This window comes from Doryrhamphus excisus, linkage group LG7, assembly GCF_037039965.1.
Source record: "Doryrhamphus excisus strain RoL-2023G ecotype Guam linkage group LG7, RoL_Dexc_Guam_v1.1, whole genome shotgun sequence".
In the NCBI taxonomy this organism is placed as follows: domain Eukaryota; kingdom Metazoa; phylum Chordata; class Actinopteri; order Syngnathiformes; family Syngnathidae; genus Doryrhamphus; species Doryrhamphus excisus.
This window is the reverse complement of record NC_136363.1, coordinates 9960076-9983818: the sequence shown is the minus strand read 5'-3', so window position 1 is coordinate 9983818 and position 23743 is coordinate 9960076. Positions and strand designations below refer to the sequence as shown.

Genomic DNA, 23743 nt, shown 5'->3' with positions numbered 1-23743 from the left:
TACAAACACGGATAATGCATGAAAATCTTTTCCTGCAGCCGCAGAAATGAAATAAATATTGGCAGCGTGTGTGTGCACCTGCTTATTGCAGAGCTCCATCGTGTCGTCGTCGACTTGGCTCGGCTTACGATGCAAAATTACAGCTTTGGCTGGCACCAGAAGGCCCGACCAGCCCCTCGGCATGTGCTCGTATTGTGTCGCTTTTTGCGTTGTCTGACGTTTGTGCGCCTGGCAGTGTAATTACTGCAGCGAGGGGCCGGATAAAACGCCACAGCTGCACTGCGAGGGAAAACACGGGCGACACGTTGGCTGCTTTGGGCCTGCAAAGACGCACAAAGGCTTAAACAAGTCAGAAGAAGACAGAAGGCTTTGAGAAGCTCAGCATTTGTGTCTGTTTTTATTCATAAAGTGTGCTATGGCTTCACCCGGCTGTGCAAACCCAGTGAGTCACCCACACCAAATCATGCACACACCCTTTCCAAAAGTCAAATCAAAGGTGCACAGGGAAACTGGAAATGTCTTTACCCTCAGCTTTGTCGCCCCCTTGTGTTGAAAGATGGGACCTTGTCAGGAATGGATGGTACGTCATATTATTTCTTCAACCACAAACAGAAGTTGCGTTGAAATGTGGCACTGCTAACACACGTAAAAACAACACAACAAAGGAGTATTAGAGTCAAACTGCAAAGAAATACACCAAAATGCTGATGAAAGAGATAGCTGACACTTTACTATAAGCTACACAAAATGACAGCAGTTGGTGAGGAACCAACCTAGCTAATCACTACTCAATACTTCCTCATTAGTTCTTCATTTCCTCCTCAGTAACTAACCTACATGTATGTGCTTTAGTCATTATTTCATCACCAACTACTCTAAATGTGTTTACCTTAGTTCCTCTGGAACCACTCATTAGTTCATTTGTTCCTCAGTAACTACTCTGTGTGTGCCTTAGTTGCTCATAAGTACTCATTAGTTCATTTCATCCTCAGTAACTACTCTAAATGTTTGTACCTTAGTCGTTAGTTCTTTAGTTCCTCAGTAGCTACTCTAAACGTGTGTTAGTTCCTTAGTAACTACTCATTTGTTCCTCAGTAACCACTCTAAATACATGTACCTTCGTCATTAGTTCATTAGTTCCTCTGTAACTACTCTAAAGGTATGTGTGTTAGTTCCTTAGTAACTACTCATTTGTTTCTCAGTAACCACTCTAAATCATGTACCTTCGTTGTTAGTTCATCATTAGTTCCTCAGTAACTACTCTAAATGTATGTGTATTAGTTCCTCAGTTAGTTCCTTAGTAACTACTCATTTGTTCCTCAGTAACTACTCTAAATGTATGTACCTTCGTCATTAGTTCATCATTAGTTCCTCAGTAACTACTCTAAATGTATGTACCTTTGTCATTAGTTCATCATTAGTTCCTCAGTAACTACTCTAAACGTATGTATGTTAGTTCCTCAGTTAGTTCCTTAGTAACTACTAATTTGTTCCTCAGTAACTACTCTATATGTAAAGTATGTACATTCGTCATTAGTTCATCATTGGTTTTTCAGTAACTACTCTAAATGTATGTACCTTAGTCATTAGTTCTTTAGTTACACAGTAACCACGCTAAATGTATGTGCCTTTGTTCCTCAGTAAGTACTCATAAGTTAGTTCTTCAGTAACTACTAATTAGTTCCTCAGTAACCACTCTAAATGCATGTACCTTTGTCATTAGTTCATCATTAGTTCCTCAGTAACTACTCTAAATGTATGTGCATTAGTTCCTCAGTTAGTTCCTTAGTAACTACTCATTTTCCCCTCAGTAACTACTCTAAATGTATGTACCTTCATCATTAGTTCCTCAGTAACTACTATAAACATATGTGTGTTAGTTCCAGTTAGTTCCTTAGTAACTACTCATTTGTTCCTCAGTAACTACTCTATATGCAAAGTGTGTACCTTCGTCATTAGTTCATCATTAGTTGCTCAGTAAGTACTTTAAATGTATGTACAGTACCTTAGTCATTAGTTCTTCATTTCTTTAGTTCCTCCGTAACTACTCTAAATGTATGTACCTTAGTCATTAGTTCTTTAGTTCCGCAGGAACCACGCTAAATGTATGTGCCTTCGTTCCTCAGTAACTATTCATAAGTTAGTTTTTCAGTAACTACTCTAAATGTATGTACCCAAGTCATTAGTTCCTCAGCAACTAATCTAAATGCATGTGCCTTAGTTCCTCAGTAACTACTCCATTTATTTGCACCTTATTGTAAGGTAAGACCAAAGTTGTCTCCGTTTATGAGAAAAAGTCACAATTTTCAGAGAAAGAAGTTGTGCTGTTCCAGGAATAATGTTGGAATGATATCGTTCCGAGGAGAAAAAAAGTGTCATTTGGAAGAAAAGATGCTATTATTAGACAGAATGACTGTTGTTTCTTTTCAGCATGGCCCTAAGACTCCTTTGTCAGATCCAGTATATCATTTGTTGTTATGAAGTATGAGTATGAGTAGTTGTACTCCATGCAACAGTTGGCAAAAATAAAAGGCGGTGGTGAAGAGGTGGTATAGTATGTTGACTTTTGTGTTCTTAGTAGAAACTCCGCATGAAAGGAGTGTAAATAAAGGTGTTTCAATGTGCCACTTCCGTTTTCTTCAAGGCACGTTTGCAAATGTGTAAAAAATAGATGGCGGTAAGCCTCCATATTCCATAGCTTGATACAAACATAGAAGCCGGTGTGTGTTCCCATAATGAAACATTGCTTTACCGGGCTTACTGCCTTACCACACACACCATGCCTGTGTGTCTACATCACATTTCAGCATTTTGTCTGTCCAAATAGAGCACACACAAGGCTCAGTGGGAGTTATTCCGATAAGAAATGTGGTAGAACTCAATAAAAAGGTGGAGAAAACCAGCTGTCAGCCTTGTGCAACTTATAAAAGGCTCTAATGGGTAAAACAATATACACTTTATGTCATAAATATACACTGGAAATGCTTTCACCATGCTTTCTGTGTGAGAGAAAAGGCAGATCGGGCTTTAAAACAGGCCGGAATGGTCTCAAATATCTACAAAGGAGACTTGCTCGGCCTGGCGAGATGATGCACCTCAGTAGTCTTTCTTGGAAAACCTTACAAGGATCATGGATATGTACATCGGGGCCGTTTGGGGAGCAAAGCAAAAGAAAGAAGAAGGCGATTGGTTTGAAACCTGAGAGCAAACATTATTGGCAAGTTTGACCAGGTGGGACATGAAGACGGACCAACCCGTCTCTTCCAGGCGTAGAATGAGAAAGAAAGAAAGATTCATGAAAATCCAATCTTCTGAAAGGATCATGCTGATGTTTACATGTTCCCATGGCCAGGCTAACCTTATTAGCCGTGTATTACTTATAAGAACCGTATTAGCCTCTACTCTACTTGCAATTCCAGGTTTTATTTCTCCTTTATGCTACTTCCAGACATTATTCAGTACATTTTCATTCATTCATTCATTTTCTACCGCTTTTCCTCACAAGGGTCGCAAAGGTGCTGGAGCCTATCCCAGCTGTCTTCGGGCGAGAGGCGGGGTACACCCTGGACTGGTCGCCAGCCAATCACAGGGCACATATAGACACATATAGACAACCATTCACACTCACATTCATACTTATGGACAATTTGGAGTGGCCAATTAACCTAGCATGTTTTTGGAATGTGGGAGGAAACCGGAGTACCCGCAGAAAACCCACGCATGCACGGGGAGAACATGCTAACTCCACACAGAGATGGCCGAGGGTGGAATTGAACCCTGGTCTCCTAGGTGTGAGGTCTGCGCGCTAACCACTAGACCACAGTGACGCCCTCAGTACATTTTATATATTTTTATTTATTTTTGAACTAATTATACATGTTTCTGGACATTTTTACATTTTTGGAGGGGGCATTGTTTCTCCAATGTTTGACAGTTAAGTTGTAATAAAAAATGAGAATTGCAGGGCGGAAATAGCAGGAGAACTTCAAATGAGAACGTCTCCTCGTCTGCTGGATTTGGAGCCTTAATAGAAGGCAAAGTTCTCCATATTGACGTGTTTTTAGTCATATTGCGTGTCTAATGCGGGGAAAAGAAGCAACAAGTGTATAGAGATAGAGTATGATGTTGAAAGGCTCCACAGGAGGACAATATGAGGGACAGCAGCATGATCCTTTCAAACAGGAGACCAAAGTGTGTTGGGGCGTGATGGTGATGATGGCTTGTAGAAAAAAAAAACATCCAAGTACGGTGCTTCTTCAAGTTATGAAAAATAGCATTTCCCCAAGTGTGGAGCAAAGTTGGTGGATGGGTTTGTGTATCTGCTAATCCCCTGGAAAAATAGACATCCATGCTTCATGCTTTGCATCCCATTGGAGTGTTCTCGGTGAGAACCGAAACCAAAACAAAAAAAAGGAAAGTGCTGGAATGAGATTTGGCAAGGAGCAGCATTGGTTTGTGACGATCTAGATGGACTTCCTCCTCCTCATCAGCTGGTGCTTCTCCGTGAAGCTGTGGAGGCCCGGCGACACCGAGCTGATGGGCGAGGGGAAGAAGCTGTTCTTCAACGTGCTGGGCGAGATCTCCTCGATCTTGTAGGAGATGGAGTGAAAGTACGGACTCGGGCTGAGCGAGTTCCGGTGGGAGAAGGCGCATCCCAAGTCGTGCGAGTGGTAGTGCATGCAGGAGCACACCGAGTGCAGGTCGGTCATCTCCTCTCCGTGGGGCTCGCGCCGCCGCCGCCCTCGCTGTAGGGACTCGTCCTGGATGTGGATGATCATGCTGTTCCGGGTCCCGGCGAGGGAGGCTCGCTCCTCGGCGTCCCGCCGCTCGTCCTCGCTGTTCATGGTCAAGAAGCGGAGCACCACCAAGTTGAGGAAGGCTCCGATGACTGTGAGGCCCACCAGGATGTACATGAAGCTGAAGGCCACGTAGAGGGGCTTCTTCTGGAGGGCCCTGTTCTTCTGGAGGGCCACAAAGTCCCCAAAGCCGATGGTTGTTAGCGTAATGAAGCAGTAGTAGTACGACTGGAAGAAGCTCCAGTCCTCGTAGTGCGAGAAGGCGGCGGCACCAATGCACAGCGTCCCGATGCAGGAGAAGAAGCCCACAGTCACCATGTTCTCCATGGAGACCTCGGTGATGCTCATGCCGCAGCACTTCTTGATGCGCTTCAGGAGGTACTTGACAAACGTGTTCATGCGCTCGCCCAGGCTTTGGAACATCACCAGCGTCAGGGGGATGCCCAGGACGGCGTAAAACATGCAGAAGGCCTTGCCGGCGTCCGTTCCTGGCGCCGCGTGCCCGTAGCCTAAAAGCAAGAGAAGAACTTTAGCAGAAAGTCCGCTTTTGTTTCCAGCCAAGTCTGCCAGGAAGGAATAGACCAACTTGGCGCACGTCATTAATGGCAGCGGAAGGGGGAAGGAGGGCTTATCCAATTAGTTTGCAGAAGGGAGCCAGTGACGCTTTTAGCTAATTAAACTTTAGCTGCTGACTCACACACACACACACACACACATATAAAGTATATGTACTCCATGGGGGCTCCTCATATTTGAACACTCCTGCATGATATTAGTGGCGCCTCCTACGGGTTGTGCTCAAAATGCTAAGACCTGCTAGCATATACATGTAATACACATATCCTTTTTATTATTCATTCATTCATTTTCTACCGCTTTTTCCTCACGAGGGTCGCGGGGGTGCTGGAGCCTATCCCAGCTGTCTTCGGGCGAGAGGCGGGGTACACCCTGGACTGGTGGCCAGCCAATCACAGGGCACATATAGACAAACAACCATTCACACTCACATTCATACCCAGGGCTCTACATTAAAAACCAAAATGACTTGCCCATGGGGAATCCTTAAGGTGAGAACTACTTGCCCGAACTTTCCCCATGTAAAATGAAAAGACTGCCATAATGATATCATGTAATTTTTTGTGGCATCACATGAGAATCTCAAATAAATAAAATAATACTGTAGCGTTGCGTGTGTTGTATTCCGGGCTGTAGTTTCATGCATGGACGCTGGGGGGCAGTCATGTTCAGCTCGCGGTCTTGGAGCGGGCGTTTTGGGACCAAAGAAGAGGAACGAGAGGGAGAAAAAGAGAAGTTCGGTTGCCGTGCGCCCAGCTAGTTAGTTAAGTCTGCAACAGGCCAGTAAGTTGTTTTTCATGCTGCCTTGGAAATAAAAACCATGCAACGATAGAGGTTCATCACTTTTTGCTGTTTCCTTCAGAATTAGACGATGTTGGCAGCGACGCCATGATGGATGTTTTCGTAGTCAAACGATCGCTGATTGGTTGATCGCAAACAACGGGTGTGGGTAAAACGCGGACTGTGGATTATGGACCGCGGTCTAAATAAACGATTCTGATTGGTCCATTGCAAGGATTGCTTTGCAAATTACCACCGGAATTACGCAGTCCGTGTTTTACCAACACCCAACAAGAACCGCTTTAAAAAAAACTCTTGGCAGTATGGCATGCCAAAGTGCTCTTGCCCGACGGGAATATCACTGATTAGATTTACTTGCCCCAATTTTGTTTTAACTTGCCCCGGGCCATAGGTACATCGTTATTGTCGAGCCCTGATACCTATGGACAATTTGGAGTCACCAATTAACCTAGCATGTTTTTGGAATGTGGGAGGAAATGTGGGTGGAATTGAACCCTGGTCTCCTAGCTGTGAGGTCTGCGCGCTAACCACTCGACCGCTGTGCCGCCCTTTTAATTATCATGACACAAATACTCACTATGGCGGCCATGTTTTTCAACCAATCTTGCTCAAATTTAACACACATGTGCTTGTCACCTCCCTATAGATGTGTACCAAATTTGGACTGGATTCAGCCACACCCCCCAAAATTCCAATCGTTGTTTTGCACAGCTTTGTGAGAAATTTTAAGTCAAATATCGGCCCCACCATTTCATGTATTGGTGGCAGCCCCTGCAGGCCCATAAAAATCTAATTCAACAAGAAAACAGCCAAACTTGAAAATGTTGCAGTAACATTACAAGTATAAAGTCAAAATGTTATGTTAATATAGACATAATTACCAGAAGAAAATGTACACAAATAAAGTTGGACGATTCCATGTGACAAACAGCATATGTTAGCCTCCACTACTTTTACTTCCCAAATATTCACTAGTGTAGAAAAACAGCAGCCAACTAAGTCCCCCGCCACTTGGCATTTGCATCACGTCAGCATTATTTTGCTTCCAAACGGAGACGTCATATTTTTAGTGCACTTTCTATTTGGTTGGAAAAAAAAGAAATAAAACTTGAGCTCCACCCTGACCATTAATCCACAAATATGATTTATTTATTGTTTTTTTTTATTTGATGAATTATTAAGTAGCGTACATAAAATTCCAAACATGTTTTAAGGAGTTTTCTTGTATTATTTATATGGTTAGTTCATCAATTATAAATCCATGTCTGTTTTTAATTATTTTTTCACAAATGTGTGTGTATTTTAGTGTGATGATCTGTTTGCCGTCTTGTAATGACTCAATTATGTGTTGCTGTTGTCTTGGGAATATTGCCGTGCTGCTTTTGTGCTGTTTGTATGCACAGGTGAAGCTTGTGTGTGTGTGTGTGTGTGTGTGTGTGTGTGTGCGTGTGCAGCACGCCGCATTGTGAGAAAAGTCACGCAAGCATGACATCATCTCAGGTCACACACAGACACACATTACATCATCAGACATGGACTTTCAGCAATGCCATGATGTCATTTCTAATTTTAGAGGAATCACAAAGTGAAACAGAAAGTACTACTAATAATATATCATTTTTTAAAAGTTGAATGTCCAGGGTACAAAAGGTCAGGTACATTGCAATGTGATTCATTTAAAGAGAAAGCCTTTGTGGCAGTTCCCCCTTGTGGCCATCTCTATGAATTGCACCTAAAACCCTTTTCTTCTTCTTAACAGGAATTCATAACTTTGGTATAATCATTCTAGGTCAGGGGTCTCAAACACGCGGCTAGTTTGAGGCCCCCGCCTTGATATGAAAGTTTAATGTTAGTGTGGCCCGCGCAAGTTTGATATGGATGCTGTATGGTATCATGTACCCAGAAAAAATTATTACGTTTGATTAATGTTCATGTTAAAGGTTAAATAACTGTCCTCCCTATCCGTGTGGAAGTGGTAAGTTTTGGGCTATTTAAGTTTAAAGGAAATAACTTGAAGGCTACCCTTTAGGTCTCTCTAGTTAGCATGTCTCAAGACCCTGCAGTTGCGCAATATGTTGTAAATAAAAAGAGTATAAATGTGACTATAGTCGTGTTTTGTCATGTCTACAGGGCTCTAATAATGCTTTGTTCATTTTAATCTGAAAAAAATAATTTGTCTACCCACCAACTATATGTGGTTTCTTAAGTTTTTATTATTTGCCGTTTTATTATTATTATTATTATATTTATTTATAACTGATTGATCTTTATTCTTGATTTGTTTATTTATTTTTCATCTTATTTTGTGCAGAAAAATAAAAATTAAGATATTTGAAAACAGTGGAATGTTTTATCAGAGCTTTTATTGTGGAAAATTGGAACCAAAGCACTGAAAAAGTTTGTATATATTTCTGTTTTTAATAAATGCGTTTTTGTTTTTTTGGAAAACTTGATGCGGCCCAGCCTCGCCCAGACCCTAGCTCCAGTGGCCCCCAGGTAAATTGTGTGGTTTGCCTTTCCAGTGAGCTGTAGCAGACTGCCACAAATGAAATGGGACCGCCACATATAGTTTTGCACCTGAGAACAACATTTATGCAATTCATAGAAAATATGACAGTAACAAGGAGACACGTTATGTTCTGCTCAAATATGGGCATTTTCAGCAGATATTTGAGACAAGACAGCGCCCCCTATTGACCTCTTCTCCATAGTAGTAAGCAGAGCTCCTGCCACACATGCACAACTACCGCATGACTCAACGTTTGTTTGGCTGCTTTTTCACTTCACTAACACTTATTTGGAGCGTCTGCCCACTCCCACACTGCTCTAGTGTGTGTTTACGCGTGTGTGCGTGTGTGCGTGTAACGGCCAGCTATACAGTCACATTGGACTTTGAGTCATTGATGCTCAAATTGAACTGACACAGCGCGGGAAGGGCAAATCCCATTACGATGTCGCTCTATTATAATGTCATACATTTTTCAGTTATCTCATCATGAGAATGGCGACGGTCCTAATGAATAAATCAAGTGGGAAACTGAGGTTTCATAGCTTTTACAAGACAAATGATAATACGTGTACACCTCTTTAAGACGCTGGCATGTTGGGAGCGCTCAGCTTCCTGCTAACAGTTAACAGTCTTAAACAACAGCAAGTGTGGAAGGCAAAGCACAAGGATGATAGTGTATGGTATGCTGCTTGACGCTATCAAGTGTTGAGTGTTAAAGAAGACAAAGAAAAAGCTGCAAGAAGACGGAAGGCGTTTTGGAGTATTACGCTGGAATAGTCATGACATTGCATGGTATACTGCATGGATTTTTATTTTTTTTTTTATGCAGCAATGTGGCAAAATCTGCAGACAAACAGATGTGAGCAAGTGTTAGCATGTTAGCACTTTTAACCTGGTTAGCAGGGAGGTGCTTTTGTTGATTGCTTTGTTATTTTGGAAAAAACAACATTATTTATTATATTTTTAAAGGAAGAACCTGTCAGATTAGCATCTTATGTCATTCTTCATAAACGCGGAAGTAGTGTAATCGAACACATGGACAAACTATGCTGCAAGGATCTGAAAAGCTGCATAGGTTTTGAATCAAATGTGCAAAAATCTCAAACAAAATATGAACCAAGATTACACAGGAATAGTAATGGTAATGGTAATGGTTTAATTTCATTTGAACATGCATCAGATTACAATTGAGTGCATCCCATAATCAGTTCCCAGTTCCACATGTCCAAAAGGAGGAGGAAGAAGCAAAGCTTATTAAATCCTACCCCTCCATCTGGTACTTTTACAATCAGTAACTGTTACATTTGTTCACTTCCTGCTTTCCAAAATACAGTTTAAGTTTTTTTTTATTTTTTTTTTTAATAATGTACCTCGTACCAAAGTAGGAGGTGATATGAGCATCCAATGACATAATGGGTACCATAGTAAGTGTCAATATAGTGATATATATAGCACATCATGACTGGTTCAAGACTCTTCATCCTTGTATTTAGCAAACATCAACTGCTTGTATTGTTTCTTGAATTGGCTCATCGTTGTGCATTGTTTGAGGTCCTTACTCAATCCATTCCATAGTTTGATTCCACATACTGAAAAGCTACAGCTTTTTAACGTAGTCCTAGCATGTGTGTTTAAGTGTAGCATATAAGTGAATAGTCACAACAGTGCATGGTATGCCTGCTGTAAGGAATGGGAAAGTGGGGAATGATTTTGACCTCAATTGTACAAACAAAGACGAGGAAAGCGTAAGAAGATGAAAGGTTGTTTGCGGTATTAGAACAGTGCATGATATGCTGCTTGGTGCTGAGAATTGGGACCGATTAGGAAAACGGGGTGATATAAGGCATACATATAGCAACCACAAGAGTGCTTTCCTGATCCACCAAGGAGTATTGCACAAACACGTCGAGGTGCCTCAATCAGACTAAAGCAGATGCTGAGTTATGTCGCAGAAAATCAAATGTGAGAGAACCAATAAATCATTCAATCCCAAACGCTCTCACTCCTGAATAATCGAGATCCCAAAGTGAAATTACGGCTATAGCCCATGAGGACATGCTGCTCCGAGAGAGTGAAAGAGAGAGGTTTCACTGCCTATTAAGAGGTCCAGGAGCGTTGTTCTTCTCCCAGCAAACGAGGTTACAACCAACTGCATATGTTTGCTTCAATACAATAAGGTTATAGAACAATAAAGTCCACAAAAGCAGCCTAAAGTGGTCCGCTTTTATGCATCCCACTGGGCAAGGCAGCACCGCTTTATTGGCCTGAGAGTCCATGTGTTGCTATTAGAGAGCATCTCTTTCAAAGAGCGTCGCACACAGGTGTAAAATGGCCACCAAAACATTGCTGGGTCACTATGTAAACTGGCTTTAATGGCTGTGCTTGGGATGTGATGGCGATAAAAGGACTCCAGGGGGGTCATAGCGGTGGGACATTAGATGTCAAAGTGTGGAAGGTGGGTAGAAAAGTTTACACTGGAATAGTGCATGGTATGCTGTTTTGCTATGGTGTCAAGTGTTGAAAATGGCAATAAAGCATAAGCATAACGAGATGAAAAGTCTCTTATGGTAATACAGTCGTCCCTCGAAATATTGCAGTTTGATTATGGCTCCCTTGCTGTATCACCATTTATCAGATATGAATATATCAGATATGAATGGTTGCTGTAGACTATGGTCTATTAGCTAAAACATAGTGAAATACAAGCGATAGGTCGTACGGTGCTTACTAGGTGGCAGTAATGACACAAAACATTAAGACATTACCTTACATTACATTACCTTAAGACCAGTATGTGTGACATGACAGTGTAAAAGTTCTCCCATTCCATGTGGAAGTGATACATTTTTGGCCTCTTAAGTGTAGTAGAAATGAATTTAGCTAACTTGCTGGCTAGCTAGTGACCATCTCGAGTCTCTGCAGCATAAGAGTTAGGCTTTACACTAGGAGTGTAAAGGCATTTCATATTTCCAGGGCTCAATTAAGGTCAAAGGTCAAGGTTTATTGTAATTTATTAACATTCCATCCTATATTGCAGAATTTCATTTAACACTGTCGCGTCTGAAACCAGTTTGTCTATATGTGCCGTGTGATTGGCTGACGACCGGTCCAGGGTGTACCCCGCCTCTCACCCGAAGTCAGCTGGGATAGGCTCCGGCAAGAGAGTGAGGTAAGCGGCATAGAAAATGGATGGATAGATGGGGTATGGGACCAATTAAACAAGAGACGACTGCATGTTGGTATAGTCACGACAGTGCATGGTATGCTGCATGCTGCGAAGAACTACAGAACATCTGTGGACAAATAGAAGCACAGTCATAGACTCTAACAAGAAATGTGCCAACATAGTCAAGCAGTGGATGTGTCACAGCAGTGCATGGTATGCTGTTTGCTAATAGGAATTTTGATGGATTTTTTAGCAATTTTGATGGAGCGGTTTAGTGATTTTAACTACACTGAAATCTACAGACACCAAAGTCCAGTGAAGGCAGCCGGTGTATATACTGCTTCTATACAAGTAGTGACTAACATAGTGCGGTGTAACATCACATTAACATACACCACAATTAGGTCTCCATTTGTCCCCCCCCCCCCATTGCTGGTTACTCACTTTGCATCATCATGCATTATTTATAACACTGTCAAGGCTGGTCCTCATTAGTGCCAACACCCGCTCTGCATTAGTATTAACTCTACAAGTGTAGAGCGCTTGCTTAAACCAGCGCCTTTTGATCCGCAGGTTAATCTGACTCCAACCTTCTCAGGTAGCCCCAAGGTATTAATTGCTTTGGGCTTTGGCATTTTAATGAAGGTCAAGCGGGGCAGAGAGGCCAGATGATGTCGGGGTAGTTGTGGAAGAGAAGTAGGTGGGTGCTATGGTTACCTGGCAGCACATCAATGTCAAGGAATTTATGGATAATTGTGTTTTTTTTTAAGTTGGTCGATTGTTGGCAGTTGGTTATCAATAACAATACACATCTGAACAGCTGATGCGTTGACAGTCAGACTTTTCAGTAGCAAATCACACATCAGGACATGCTAATTCAGCAAAGTGCTGTTGTGTGCGTCTCATCACATTCCGCCAGCACGCAGGCTGCATTCAGATATACATATTTCCTGTTTTCCAACAGCGGGCCACATGCACCGGCAATTATTGTCTAAAGAAATGGCAATGAATTCAGTACGCACATTATGTTTTTTTTAAAACAGGTAGTCAAAAAGCATGTAGAGGAAGAGGAAATAAGGGAAATATACTGTACATCAAAGTACATAATCACTCATCTTTCATATTTTACATGCAACGTGATAAATTAAGGCTTATAGTCTTATTCCAAAAGACCCTCCCAAGCAGTAGGGAAGATTCAACAGGGGAAAAAAAAAAGAAAAGCGGCTATAAACACGAGTAGGCAACAGATGCCTGTGGTGGAAGATACGGACGACGTGCAGGCAACACAAGGAGAGCGATGCCAAGACGCGAGCAGGAGCTGTCAAGAAGATGTAGTCATCCTCGCAGGCATCCCCGTGTGACGGCGACAGCTTGTCACCTTCTAGAAAGTGACTCAGTGTCTTAACAGAAGGCTGCTGGGGACCACCCTGACCGAAAAAGGTCAAAGGTTGGGACTTCCAGCTTTCATACTCCACTTTCAAGTTCAACGCAGCCTAATGACATGCAATGATAGCACAAGACAGTACCCGCCCACCTTCATCATGTGTGTGGGAACAGTTTGGGGAAGGCTCGCCATTGCACACAGCAAGACACAGCAAGACACAGGAAGGCACAGTCACAACAGTGCATGGTATGTTGCTTGACATAAACACATCCAAATCTGCAAAGTATGTTTGTGGCAGAAAAGATGGCAAAACAAAAGGCAGTTGCAGCATTACACCGGAATAGTCACAGCAGTGCATGATATGCTGCTCGGCATTACAAAATCTACTTGTTTTGGGTAAAATATGGGTACAAATCTGCCAAAGTCACTTCCCTATTGCATCAAGTCATGGTCCATAAAGGTATAGTCATAACAGGGCATGACATAATGCTTGCTTGCTGCTAGCTATACATTTGGAAAGTGGTCACAACATTCATTCATTCATTCATTCATTCATTTTCTACCGCTTATTCCTCACAAGGGTCGCGGGGATGCTGGAGCCTATCCCAGCTGTCTTTGGGCGAGAGGCGGGGTACACCCTGGACTGGTGGCCAGCCAATCACAGAGCACAGCGGTCACAACAGTGCATGGTATTGTTGTGGAAAAAATGTCTATCATCCTTAGTAGCATAGAGAATGCCTGAGATAACTCAGACAGAACTCTGGCAGTTTTTATTACCTTTGCAAAACAAAGGGGTCAGACAACACACAGTATGCATGGTGGTCTGTAGGTGTCTGGCCAAGAGGGGCCTCTTGGCGGGAACTTTTATACTCCATAGCATGCAAATTAATTACATTACAAGAGAAAGAAGACATTCTTGTCACTCCCCCGATGCCGCCCTCATGTATGGGGGTTAGCCTACACACCCATTCTTCTGGCACGGTTTGTCGCACCCATGCAAGATAAACTCCTAGGGTCAACCATTTGGTGGGACCTCCTGATGTCCCCTGTCTCCCCCGTGAAGGGGAAGTTTTGATCAAAGAATGTCCCTAACCCCAGGTTACAGATAGCCTCCTGCTGTGCCCACCATTCTTGAAGGGATAGCAGGATGTGCTCGGATGCAAAAGTTGAAGCTCTACAAAAGGCCGTAAAGTAATTCACACAATGTGTAACCTATGTTATACCTCTGAAATATATATTTTCCCATCACAGTATGTTGCTAGGAATTAAGATCTGCAGACATGTTTCCGAGGCCCCTACATTGTACTCACATGCAGAGGTGAGAGGTGCCTTTGAGGATGATCACTTTAAAACCACTCATAAACAATGAGTCACCACGAGAAACTCATCAACTCCTTATAGCGCTGTTTTTCTCCCTAGCAACACTGCCAGAGATAAAAAAAAACCACCATGAAGGGGGCATGGGGGTGTATAAATGACTCATGCAAACTTCAAGGCTTACTATAATTTCATATTCGGTAATTGGATAGGATGTCACAATGGATTGTTGCATTTGAAATGCAAGCTAGAAGAAGTCTTTGAAATGTTTGCTGACGTCAACTTGAGAAGACGTAACGGCAAATAATGAGACAAATTCAAATTCATTGGTTCCTCCTTGGTCCGTGGCCCCTTCTCTCCACAAAAATTAATTGCAAATCAAGTCAGATGACTTACTTTCTGGGGAAATGGATTATACATTTTGCAGGTAGCAATAAAGATAAAAATATGAGGGAAAAAAAAGACACAAACAGTGCATGGTATGCTGCTGAACACAAAAGTCCCCAAATCTGCAAACAAAGTCCCATGCTTCATGCATCAAGTTCAGAAAATGGCAACAAAGAAAAAAATAGAAATGTAACTACACTCGAAAGTCAGTGCATGGTAGGCTGCTTGCCACATCTAAAAATAGCACACAATTTGGACATAATTGTCTTGTTTGTTTTTACACCAAAAACAATGTCTTTTCTATGTGTTTTGGATTCAAATGTGGTTTAAAAAAATACAAATGTGTCCGTCCATCCACTTTCTATGCCACTTATCATCACTAGGGTCACAGGGGTATGCTGGAGCCTATCCTAGCTGACTTCGGCAGGGCAGGGCACATATAGACAAACAACCATTCACACTCACATTCATACCTATGGACAATTTGGAGTCGCCAATTAACCTAGCATGTTTTTGGGATGTGGGAGGAAACCGGAGTACCCGGAGAAAACCCACGCCATCAATGTAAAATGTCAAACTTTTATGTAACTACATAAAGAGACAAGAGGGAAGTGTGGTAAATAATTAAAAAGTCATTCATCGCTGCTGGGCAGAGAGGCTGCAGCGATGTTTTCCTCGTAAATTGAGTGAGCTTTAACGGCAGCAACAAGTGATTTGAATGTTAGGCGAGTAGAATGACTACTCTTGCCTGTCCCGGGTTGTCACCTTCGCCGGTGTTGGGGTCCACCTAATCAAGCCGGTCGGCCTGCATCAGGAAATGCAGCCAAGTGAGCGCTGCTAAGCAACAAGCAATTGGCTGTTCTCACTCTAAAATCACTCGCTCAGAGAAAGTGACACCACTTGGCCTGTTGTGCCCTGCTGCCTCTTTGCTCTCCCAGCCTGAACACCTCAATCACAACGTCAGCTCACGCGCTTTTCTGTAAAACAAGATGGCGCCAAAATGCCGGAATCAGAACATGACACCAAAACCAACTCAAACAAAAAGTCCGCAAAATATTATCCATAGGTATGAATGTGAGTGTGAATGGTTGTTTGTCTATATGTGCCCTGTGATTGGCTGGCCACCAATCCAGGGTGTACCCCGCCTCTCGCCCCAAGACAGCTGGGATAGGCTCCAACATAGCTGTGAACCTAATGAGGATAAGCGGCATAGAAAATGGATGAATGGAACTTTATTAAGATGAAATGATCTTTTTTGTCAGGTTATATTTTTGACTTTATCCTTGTAAAAATGCATCTTGTTTCTGATGATATTACAACTTTATATATTATTCCCAATTTTTTAAGTGTTAAAATTAATTTTCTCCTAAAAATTAATAATAAAATCATTTAAATAATATTATATTAAAAAAACTTTATTTTAACTTGTACTATTATTCTTCATTTTATTTTGTAATTTGACCATTTTTGTTCACGGTGTCCTAAATACTACTATTTTCTGGATTATTCTTGCAAAATTATGTTTTATTAAAACTAAAATTACAATTTAATTCATGTAGATCCCACCAACATACCTGGGAACCTAATGATAATAAGCGGCATAGAAAACGGATGGATGGAACTTTATTAAGATGAAATTATCTTTTTTGTCATTTTATACTTGTAAAAATGCCTCTTGTTTCTGATGATATTACAACTTTATATATTATTCCCAAATTTGTAAGTGTTAAAATTAATTTTCTCCTAAAAATGTATAATAAAAATCATTTAAATAATATTATATAAAAAAAACTTTATTTTAAATTGTGCTATTACTCTTCATTTTATTTCATAATTTGACCATTTTTGTTCACGGTGTCCTAAATACTACTATTTTCCGGATTATTCTTGTCAAATTATGTTTTATTAAAAATAAAATCACAATTTTATTCATGTATATTTACAAATTGCTTAGTTTATTCTTATAAAATTAGTACTTTTAGTGATTATGATGTGTTTATCCTTGTTAATAGATTAAAAAAAACAACAAATTTTACTATATTTCCTGCAGTGTGGCTCTCCCTCTTCCAACCTGTGTGGGTCAACACTTGTGCCAGCGTCTTCTGTATTTGTTATCCACCCTGCAGGGGTGCCGCATTCAGTATTAAGACACACTACTCGTGTTTAAAAAAAAAAAACCAATACAATAAGAAAAATGCAAGCAGACCACACACTGTTCACCAGCCGCCAACGCCGATTTCGTGCTGCTGTTGTGTGGCAAATAACTCATAGAGGAGACCACGCATACACACGCACACTCCCACGGAATCAAGTGCTTGTGATAAGACTGTGTGGGAGCGCATTACACATCGCACAGCTTCACAAGGAAGATAATTGTCAGGGTCCGGCTGGAGAGAATTAGCAGCAGGTGGTCGGGAGGAAGTCACGTGGGTCAGAAGGAGCCATCCTAACCGTATTGATATGTTGAAATACAATTTGGACTGCCATGACAAGCCATCATCTTTGACAATAAGAATGATGGGCTGCATGGACAGCACGGCAACAATACAAGAATAGAGTCGGGTCAAGTCGTACAAAACCTGTTTCTCCAGTTCTGTGTTTGTGCAGGCTGCTTTTTTCGTCCTCAATGTACATGCACGCTTTTACTGCCTGGAGGAAAGCGCTGCTTATCTAGCCAGAAAATGAAGTTAGGAGCTACAGGGCTACCTCTGCAGGTGATGCTTCTGCTCACTTCTGGACGCTTATTGCGCAGATTAGTGCTCAAAGTTTGCAAATGGGTATTAGTTTCGTGCTTTATTGGCTTTAGTTGGGGTGTAATTAGTTTAGTTTATCCCTAAGGCGATATGTGGTCAACTCAGCAGCAGCTAACTGGATGCTAAAGTTAGCGGAGAACTACAACATTCAGTACTGGTGCCCAGGTGTAGTGATAGCCACTAAAACAGTTGTTTTTTAAACTAAACTCTGCCTTCACACAAATGACAACAATATAAACAATGAGATTCCTCCTTGATAGCTTAGCGGCTAATGTGATATTGGTATGACAAAAATTGCTAACATAAAACTAACCTAAGAGTGCCAAAAATTGTTTGTATATATTCCAATGTATCTAATTTTAAACAAAACATACACTAAGCACAATAAAGTATATCTATCGAGCCAATAAAAAATAACAGTTGTTTACCTCCTTTCCTCTAGGTGGTGATAATGTGCATTACAAAATGGCTGCCAAAGAACTGGAGATGAAGAAGAAAACATGGCATGCTTTTGGCAAACAAAAGCATTTTTAACTTCAATGAGGTTTCATTTATCATTCACGCTTAAAACAGAAGCAACAGTGAAGTGAAAGAAAGTTAAAATAACAGTTGTTGTTTACATCGTTTCCTCTAGGTGGTGGTAATGTGCATTACAAAATGGCTGCCAAAGAACTGGAGATGAAGAGGGAAAAGATGGCCCCGTAACTAATATTTTCACAAAAACTAGGGTCTGGGCATTTTTAAATTCAGTGAAGTTACATTTATAATTAATGTTCAAAACAGAAACAAGAGCTAACTAAAATAAAGTAAAAAAAATAACTTGTTTACTTCCTTTCCTCTCGGTGGTGGTAATGTGAATTACAAAATGTCTGCCAAAGGACTGGAGATGAAGAAGAAAATATGGCCCATAACCAATATATTCACAATTAAAAAGCATTTTTTAACTTCAATGAGGTTTCATTTATCATTCACACTCAAAACAGAAACAACAGTAAAGTGAAAGAAAGTTGTTGTTTCCCTCCTTTCCTGTAGGTGGTGGTAATGTGCATTACAAAATGGCTGCCAAAGAACTGGAGATGAAGAGGGAAAAGATAGCCCCGTAACTAATATTTTCACAAAAACGAGGGTCTGGCCATTTTTAAATTCACTGGAGTTACATTTATAATTAATGCTTAAAACAAAAACAACAGCAAACTAAAATAAAGTAAAAAATAACTTGTTTTCCTCCTTTCCTGTAGGTGGTGGTAATGTGAATTACAAAATGGCTGCCAAACCACTGAAGAAGAAGCGACACCCGCTCATGTCTGTGAGGACAACTTACCTAATATTTTCACAAAAAAGTTTTGGGTAAGTTTTAAACTTCAGTGAGGTTTCATTTATAATTAATGCCCAAAACAAAAACATCAGTACCCCAAATTGCTGTGACAGCAGGATGGCCGCTAGGCTAGCTTGTCCTAAATGAGCTAATTGCTCTCTGGGGTGGTGTTCAAACATGTCCAACATCACATCTGGACGCTGTGGACAACAAGCTGTATCGGCAAACAACACTTTCACTTGATGAATCACCTTTTAAAGCAGACATTTCAAGTCATCATGTATATGTGCTCCACGACCGCTCCTCCTAAGACAGTTGTTCACGTAGCGTGACGGCTGACGCTTATTGAAAAATGTTTTGCTGCCGCACTTTGCTGCCAGTAGATTATTTTCACTTTGCTGAGGCCACCCGCTGGGGGCTTGATAGAGGCCCTAAGCACAGATCGATGGGAATGTTTTCCTGTGGTGCCGATGATCTCTGCGGGATTCGGAAGCTCCGGAGCCGGCGGCTCTGGACCCCACGAGGACCCCTTGGAGCGCAATAGTCTGTCTCTGTTCTAGTGCACACATGCAGGACCATGTCACAGCCAAGTCACCGATTTACCAGAAGGATATTGGTGTTTATTCATAGGCTACACTTGGTGGAGACTTAATAAAGACTTATTGTGGAATATTAGGATCACACAAAATGATGAAATATTGTTTTATTTATTCTGGTAAAATTTCTATGATAAAAGCAAATATTATGATCTTTTTCCTTGTCATTTTTCTTAAAAGTTATACTGATGTAGTCCCATGAAATGATGCGTTTTAACGTAAAAAAACGTATAATTTTCAAGTTTATTGGAGTACAATTTCTCTGCGAATTATATTAGAATTTTAGTCTCCCAAAAATCTGAAAATATGAAGACTATTCCTCTTATGATATAGTTTTTTGTCATGAATTTAATTTACCCCCCCCTGAAAACTATGCCAAAATATGCTCAAGTGTTTTTTTGTTTAATTCACAAGTATATTCAGGAACAATTCCTCAGATAATATTAAAATTTGACCCTCCAAAAAACCCAGAAAATATTCCGCCATTTTTTGTGTTGTTTTTTTTTGTCATAAACTTCTGTTTTTTTTCCTCCTACATGCATCTATTCTAATAAAATATTGTTTTATTTACACATTTATTCTGGGAGAATTTCTCTGATAATAATCACAAAATATTTTGACTTTATTCTTGTAATATTACACTTTTCCCTTAATATTTCCACTATTTTTTCCACAGACATAGACTTGTCATACTAGTGTTTTCTAGGTTTGATGACAATGCTACAGTTTGATTAAGCTGCATTATTTGAACAAAAACTGCAGATAAAAATATTGATTTTTATGGTCATTTGGACTAGAAAATGGCGCTAACTTCTAGAAGAAAGCGCATGGTGCATATCTGCGGTGTATATACACTGCTGTTGATGTTTCCAGACATTTAGCTAGAGATGACTTTGGCCTCCTTAAGCCGTCTTTAGTCTCCTGGCAACGTGAGCGCGTCGCCAGTCAGCGTAGCGGCGAGGTGGAGCAGAGAGAGACTTTGGGGGCAGCTGTCGTAGCTTAAAGTGTCACATTGTGTGCAATTACTCACAGAAAGAAAACACACACACACACAGAGTCAAGCTGCAGGTCAGCATCAGGATCAGGATGGAGGTGGGGGGGGCGTGGCTTTCGGCATCATCGTCAATGGCTATGATGGCTATATGGCTAGTCCTATGGAGCTGTGATGATAACAAGGAAGCAGGAAGCGTGAGGACTGCATTACATACACTGAATGTCTTGTTATCATTAAAGTGTAAGTCGGCGCCTCCAGCTGAAGATTACAAGGTCTTTTTAATCTGCAGGTATGAGATTAACTCTGTTATCGCCTCAACTGATGCTACTGCTCACAGGTTGGCCACGGGCACTTATTAAAATCATTCATTTTTACATTTGTATTGAACCACAGAAAGAGCGCTGCTTTCTATTTTCTATCTTTTTCTACATTTTAGAAACGTCAGTAATGATTCAGAGTGCATGAGAAAGTGGAAAGTGACTACACGGTCATGCATGAACAAGTATATTGCGCAGCGCTGCAGCAACAGAACCAATGTTGGAATAGCACCAGGGAGCTAACTGCTCAGCCAGATCATTCATTCATTTTCTACCGCTTTTCCTCACAAAGGTCGCGGGGGTGCTGGAGCCTATCCCAGCTGTCTTCGGGCAAAAGGCGGGGTACACCCTGGACTGGTGGCCAGCCAATCACAGGGCACATATAGACAAACAACCATTCACACTCACATTCATACCTATGGACAATTTGGAGTCGCCAATTAACCTAGCATGTTTTTGGAATGTGGGAGGAAACCGGAGTACCCGGAGCAAACCCACGCATGCACGGGGAGAACATGCAAACTCCACATAGAGAGTGGAATTGAACCCTGGTCTCCTAGCTGCGAGGTCTGCTTGCTAACCACTCACGCGCCGTGCAGCCCTCAGCCAGATCAGTTCATTGTAAACAACAGTGCACGAGTACAACATGAGTACAACATTTTTCAAGCGCATGCAGAGTTATATAAAGCTGCCGGGTCTTCAAATTAAAGCAAAAGCCACACATTTTTTACACCCAGCGATATGGAGCATACCATATACGGCTCCTTGCATTACAAATTGCATGGATCGACAGGCCATAAATGGCCCCAGGGCTGCACTTTGGACACCTATAGAGGTGTACCTTCATCTACAGCCGGTTTGTGGCCTTTAAGATGTGTAGTAAGCACTACCAGACTCACACATACATCTGATCTTAACATGAGTGCACCGTGTTGCTCAGGTTTGAGCATTAAACCAAGCGCACCCTCGGGATTGTGCTGTAAAAACTTGAACAACGCTTTACGTAGAGTAGATCTAAAACGGGCACCAAGCACCCCCGTTTCCACACATGCTGCATTAAAAGGCGAGCGCCTGATGAGCACATGAATATTACAGCGGCTGCGGCCACCGTAGCCTGGAAACCAGGGCGCACGGACCATCGCCGGGCCTGTGCGGCGCCCCCCCCCCCTCCTCTCTTAAGTGTTGCCTGGCAAAGTGGGGGGACGGGCCTGTGTGGTGCATTAGCCGCTCAAGTCCTCACCTTGAATAACAGAATAAGAGTGTTTGGGGTGTATAAGCAACAAGTTGGGACCAATATGGTGGAAGTGTGAGGGATGCATGCTGGAGCTTGGAATAAATCTTCATCATGTAGATGCATGGCAGCTATTAGCGGCAAATGGACTTATGTTTCCTTTGGGGGTGGGGGGGTCATGTTACTTCCATAAAAGGGAGGAGGATAAGCACACTTATCGTTTCTAATATTCTATGTGCTCACCACCACCAAGCTTAATTGGAGTGGATCCGCATCAAATATTAGTGCACAGGAGAAAAGGCCAGCAGGTCACAGCAGTGACGTCACAGCCTCACGCAGCAATCCACACAACTCGCAAACAATAATCCTGTGCACGAATAGGATTAAATACAGCAAAAGAGTGCATAAATACAATGTTTAATGCCACTTAGGAGCAAGGAGGAAGCTGCAACATGTTGCGTAAAAACTTCCAAAAAGCCTCTTGACGAAAAAGGCTGCGAAGTCCACACTGCCACTTACCGATGGTGGTGATGACCGTGATGGCAAAGTAAAAGGAGCCGGCGAATTTCCACTGCACCCCGGCTCTGTGCGGCTCAGCCTCCATGATGATGGTCTCCAGCTTGCGGTAGTCGTCCTCGCTGATGTTGTACTTCCCCTGGAGGCGCTTCTCCTCGGCTTCCAGCTGCTCCTTCTCTCGCATCTCAAAGTCGGACTCCAGGGCGTCAAAGACGGCGGCCCCCACCAGCAGGTAGGTGAACGTGCAAATGATCAGGGATAAGGTCCGCACGTTTTGCCGCTTCATGGCCACCAGGAGCCGGCGAGTGAGGGTCTCATGTCCCCTCGTGTTCCTCCCCGGGATGGTGCGACGAGCGCGGTGAGGGAAGCCGAGTGAACTGCGCCTGGAGGCGGATTCGCAGAGGGGCGCGCTCCGATGACGGTGGCCGATGTGGGCGCCGGGGCTGGGGCAGCGGTACACGGAGAAGCCCAGATCCTGCTCCTGGATCGCGGAGAGACACAAAAGACTGCTGGAGCGCCTGGACCAGGAGCCCTGCAGCCGCGAGACCCTGCGCAAGACCCGTCCGAACCAAGTCCTCCCAGTGCGCAGTGCCATCAACAAGCTGCTGTCAGTACCGCCTGCTGGGTTCTGCTGCCCCAAAGTGATCCAACATGGCCTAAACGGACAACACACATCATCTAAACATCCTCTTTATCACTTGCAGAGCATCCTTTTTCTTCTTAAGTTTCAGCACCAACCTGTTCGCTGCAACATCCTCCGGCATGTACTCTTTTCCCAAGCACACATTCCCCACGCGAGGAGGGGGGAAAAATCAATGTGGTATCCTAAAAAAAATGTGCTGAGTGGCCAAGAAGACGAATGGCGCTGCAAAGTTGGCCCACTGTGAAGTCACGTTAAAGGAAACAATTCAAAAATCACTTGAAAATTATTCCACGCACGCCAAAAGACATCCATCTCCCCGCAGGAGCTGTGAAGAAGACTCAAAAAAAGACTTCTAGTGTCCACTCTCACGCGCCTCCCTCCACCAACTCAATAATACAAAAAAAGGCGTGTTGCCTCTCAATCTGCTCCTATTTCCACACAC

At 42.3% G+C, this 23743-nt stretch overlaps 1 protein-coding gene across 1 annotated transcript; it reads right to left on the bottom strand.

Annotated features, from left to right (window-relative positions):
- Positions 1-301: 301 nt before the first annotated feature.
- kcnk9 (potassium channel, subfamily K, member 9) lies at positions 302-23743 on the bottom strand. The gene is made up of 3 exons (XM_058046657.2): positions 23397-23743; positions 22662-23314; positions 302-5305 (listed from the first exon to the last, which is right to left on the bottom strand). Exons 1-3 carry the CDS (start codon positions 23420-23422, stop codon positions 4464-4466), a joined length of 1521 nt encoding a protein of 506 aa, XP_057902640.2. The 5' UTR covers positions 23423-23743; the 3' UTR covers positions 302-4463.

What these genes read in the sequence shown, in the direction of transcription:
- kcnk9 (XM_058046657.2), bottom strand. Translation starts at nt 23,422, where the DNA reads ATGCCGGAGGATGTTGCAGCGAACAG. An exon ending in GAGGATGTTGCAGCGAACAG is followed by an intron (nt 23,315 to 23,396) that starts GTTGGTGCTGAA and finishes TTGTCCGTTTAG; the next exon opens with GCCATGTTGGATCACTTTGG. An exon ending in CACGGTCATCACCACCATCG is followed by an intron (nt 5,306 to 22,661) that starts GTAAGTGGCAGT and finishes TCTTGCTTTTAG; the next exon opens with GCTACGGGCACGCGGCGCCA.